Consider the following 3808-nt stretch of genomic DNA (forward strand, 5'->3'; position numbering starts at 1 on the left):
AAAAAAAAAAAAAAAAAAAAAAAAAAAAAAAAAGGAAAAAAAAAAAAGAAAAAGAAAAAAAATAAGAACCAGTCTTATTGGTGGTAAGAGCAGCAGCAGCAGCTTATTCCACCTGGGTTTTGATCACTCTCACTTACAGGAGGAAAGCCTTTCCATATTGACATAAACAAACTAAAAATGGTCGAGAAGGTGGTCGTGACGGGCATGTCCCTCATGCTCGTCGTCGGTGTAGCTATGGCGGTCATCGCCGTCGTTAACAAGAACAAAAGTTCCGATTCTATGGTGGAGAATCTGTCCCCAAAGATGAAGGTTGTCTCATCCCTTTGTTCTTCTACAAATTATCAAAACGAATGTCAAAACACACTCGGCAGCACCGCTCATAACGCCTCAGCAAGTGACCCTAAGGCGTATGTTAAAGCCGCCATTCTTGCTACTGTTGAAGAGATTAAAAAGGGGTTTAACTTGTCTAATAACCTTATGGTGGAGGCTGCTAACAACGCCACCATCAAAATGAGTCTCGAGGATTGCAAAGACTTATTGCAATACGCCATTGATGAGCTACATGCTTCTTACTCCACTGTCGGCGACCCTGAATTACACACTAAGGAGGATCGCATAGCTGATATCAAGAACTGGCTCACGGCTGTGATTTCTTATCAGCAATCTTGTCTTGATGGTCTTGAGGAATTCGATCCCCAACTCCGAAAGAAGATGCAAGACACTCTTGATTTTGCTGGCAGGCTCACCAGCAATGCTCTGGCTCTTGTTGATGCTGTTTCCAGCATTCTTGAAAGATACGGCTTGCAATTTAAGATTAAACCAAGTGGGCGCAGGCTTCTTGGAGCAACTGAAATAGGGAGTGATGGGTTCCCGACATGGCTGTCGAGGACAGACAGGAAGCTGCTGGCAGCTAGAGGAGGTGGCGGCGGCAGAGCGAAGCCGAACGCTGTGGTGGCTAAGGACGGTAGCGGACAGTTCAAGAGCATTGCTGCTGCATTGGCTGCATACCCAAAAGGCTCAAAAGGAAGATATGTAATCTACGTGAAGGCAGGGATCTATAATGAGTATATCATTGTGACTAAAGAGATGAGGAACGTTTTCATGTATGGAGATGGCCCCAGAAAAACCCTTGTCACTGGCCGGAAATGCAACCGTGATGGCATCACCACCCAAGACACCGCCTCTTTCTGTAAGTTTTTGCCATGAACTCTTTGTAATAGCCACTGCTAGCCGCCTTGTCCTCGTCAGATTTTCCTTGCTTGCCCCAAAACCCTTATAATGTTTCGTTCTCCCCTCCCCTCAAATCGACGTGGGATCTCACAATCCACCCCTTGGGGTCTAGCGGGCGATGCACATCGGACCTTGCTTGCCCCAAAACCTTTATAATGTTTCGTTCTCCCCTCCCCTCAAATCGATGTGGGATCTCACAATCCACCCCTTGGGGTCTAGCGGGCGATGCACATCGTCTGGGATCTCACAATCCACCCACTTGGGGTCTAGCGGGCGATGCACATCGTCCGATGTGGGATCTCACAATCCATCCACTTGGGTTTAGCATCCTCACATGCACCTCGTCCGATGTGGGATCTCACAATCCATCCACTTGAGTCCAGCATTCTATTTCAATGTGGGATCTCACAATCCATCCACTTGGGTCCAGCATTCTATCTCAATGTGGGATCTCACAATCCACCCACTTGAGTCCAGCATTCTATCTGACATCGAAATCTAGTTCTGATACCATTTGTAACTAGCAGATATTGACAGGGTTAGAGGCTTTCTCAACACTTTTTACTCTAAATGTCTAAAAGAATTTCACCTTGCAGCCGCTCTAGGAAACGGATTCCTGTGCAAATCGATGGGGTTCCAAAACACAGCCGGCCCACAAGGCCACCAAGCCGTAGCCCTAAGAGTCCAATCCGACAAATCCGCCTTCTTCAACTGCAGAATGGACGGCTACCAAGACACCCTCTACGTGCAAACCCATCGTCAATTCTACCGGAACTGCGTCATCTCCGGCACCGTGGACTTCATCTTCGGCGACTCATCCACCATCATCCAAAACTCCTTAATCATCGTCCGGCGCCCAATGGACAACCAACAGAACACCGTGACAGCCCAAGGGCGGGCAGATATGAAAGAAATCTCCGGCCTAGTAATCCACAACTGCAGAATCGTACCAGAACAGAAGCTGTTCGCAGAGAGATTCAAGATTAAGACGTACCTGGGAAGGCCATGGAAGGCATATGCGAGAACCGTGATAATGGAGACGACATTGGGGGATTTCATTCAGCCGGTTGGGTACATGCCGTGGGCGGGGAACTTCGCGTTGGAAACTTGCTTGTATATGGAGTACGGGAACAGAGGGCCGGGGGCGAACACGAACAGGAGAGTGAAGTGGAAGGGCGTGAGAGTGATCGGCAGAAACGAGGCTCTGAAGTACACGGCTGGGCCGTTTATTCAGGGAAGAACGTGGCTTCCCACCACTGGTGGGCCCTACTTGTTGGGCTTCAGGATCTAGAAATATTTGTCGATTTATGTAATTTTATTTTATTTTTTTCGTTTGATTCTTGCGGCTTCGTCATCGTGCATGGTTTGCTGGAGCCGGATATTCTTAAATCATTTACTTTTTTTATTTTTTTATTATATTTTCTTTCATTTATTGCTCTTTTTTTTTTTATTATTCGTTTCACCAAATAAACAAACGAAAAAAATATATATTTGATACAAATAATTTAATTCTTAATTAATAAATGGTTTCCTAAGCTAAAAGAATTACTAGATGTATATAATATATATGGATCAATTATTTATTTATATGTATATTAGTATATAAATCAATTTTAATACTTTTAATACACAATGAACACAAAGAACCGGAGAGATAGAAAATACATAAACACAAAGAGGAATATTATTGGTGAACACAAAGAACATGAGATAGAAAATACGAAAGAATATTGACTAAAGGTTTTAGTGATGACTTAAATATGTAACAACCTAGATCCACCGTTCTCTTTGGGCTTGGATTTGGTTGTTAACTCTGATACCATTTGTAACGAGTCCACCGTCCTCTTTGGGCTTTCATTTTCAGGTTTCCCCACACGGTTTTGTTCTCCTCCCCAATCAATGTGAGAATGCCACCTAATCTACCCCCTTCGAGGCTAGCTATGGGCACATCGTTGAGGACAGATTGGTATAATATTGTCCCCTTTGACTGACTCTAATACCATATTAGGACACATTGGTATAATATTGTCCCATTTGAGCTCAGGCTGCTTTTGGTCTCTCCTGGTTCACCATTCCCTTCCATATTTAGTTTTTTTAATTAGTTTTAAATAATTTTATTAACCCTATTATTTATAAAAGAAGATAAACAAACTCTTTTTTCCCTTCCAACTTCCAAATATTATGTTCTTAAAAATAATTTGATGACCATTTTGAAAACAAAAAAAACATTAATCATTCAAAACTTTTCTTAATTAATCCAGACCATTTTAAAAAAATGTAAAACCAAAGATTATATTAGAACAAATTAAAACTAAACCCTTACACAAAATAATTAAAATTGAACCCGAGTAATTATAATTAAATCTTTATACAAAACTAATTATAATTAAATCACTGGACTAAAAATACTTATGTTTTCAGATGTGTGTGTGTGTGTGTTTTTTTTTTAATTTTATGATCCAAATAGTGTAAATTCCTGAAACAACATTTAAGGCATATAACTATATTATTAATAAATATAATATTTTCATGTTATAAACTTTTTTTTTTTTTTTTTTTTTTTTTTTTTTTTTTTTTT

At 41.1% G+C, this 3808-nt stretch overlaps 1 protein-coding gene across 1 annotated transcript; it reads left to right on the forward strand.

Annotated features, from left to right (window-relative positions):
• The first annotated feature begins 177 nt into the window (after window positions 1-177).
• LOC111489438 (pectinesterase-like) lies at window positions 178-2525 on the forward strand. Its single transcript, XM_023137652.1, has 2 exons — window positions 178-1189; window positions 1827-2525. The coding sequence occupies exons 1-2, from the start codon at window positions 178-180 to the stop codon at window positions 2519-2521; spliced, it is 1707 nt and encodes a 568-aa protein (XP_022993420.1). The 3' UTR covers window positions 2522-2525.
• Window positions 2526-3808: the final 1283 nt, after the last annotated feature.

This window comes from Cucurbita maxima, unplaced genomic scaffold (genome assembly GCF_002738345.1).
Source record: "Cucurbita maxima cultivar Rimu unplaced genomic scaffold, Cmax_1.0 Cma_Scf00014, whole genome shotgun sequence".
NCBI lineage: Eukaryota > Viridiplantae > Streptophyta > Magnoliopsida > Cucurbitales > Cucurbitaceae > Cucurbita > Cucurbita maxima.

Coding starts and splice junctions, on each gene's coding strand:
- LOC111489438 (XM_023137652.1), top strand. CDS start 178: ATGGTCGAGAAGGTGGTCGTGACGGGCATGTCCCTCATGCTCGTCGTC. Junction 1,190..1,826: donor CCAAGACACCGCCTCTTTCT/GTAAGTTTTTGC, acceptor TTCACCTTGCAG/CCGCTCTAGGAAACGGATTC.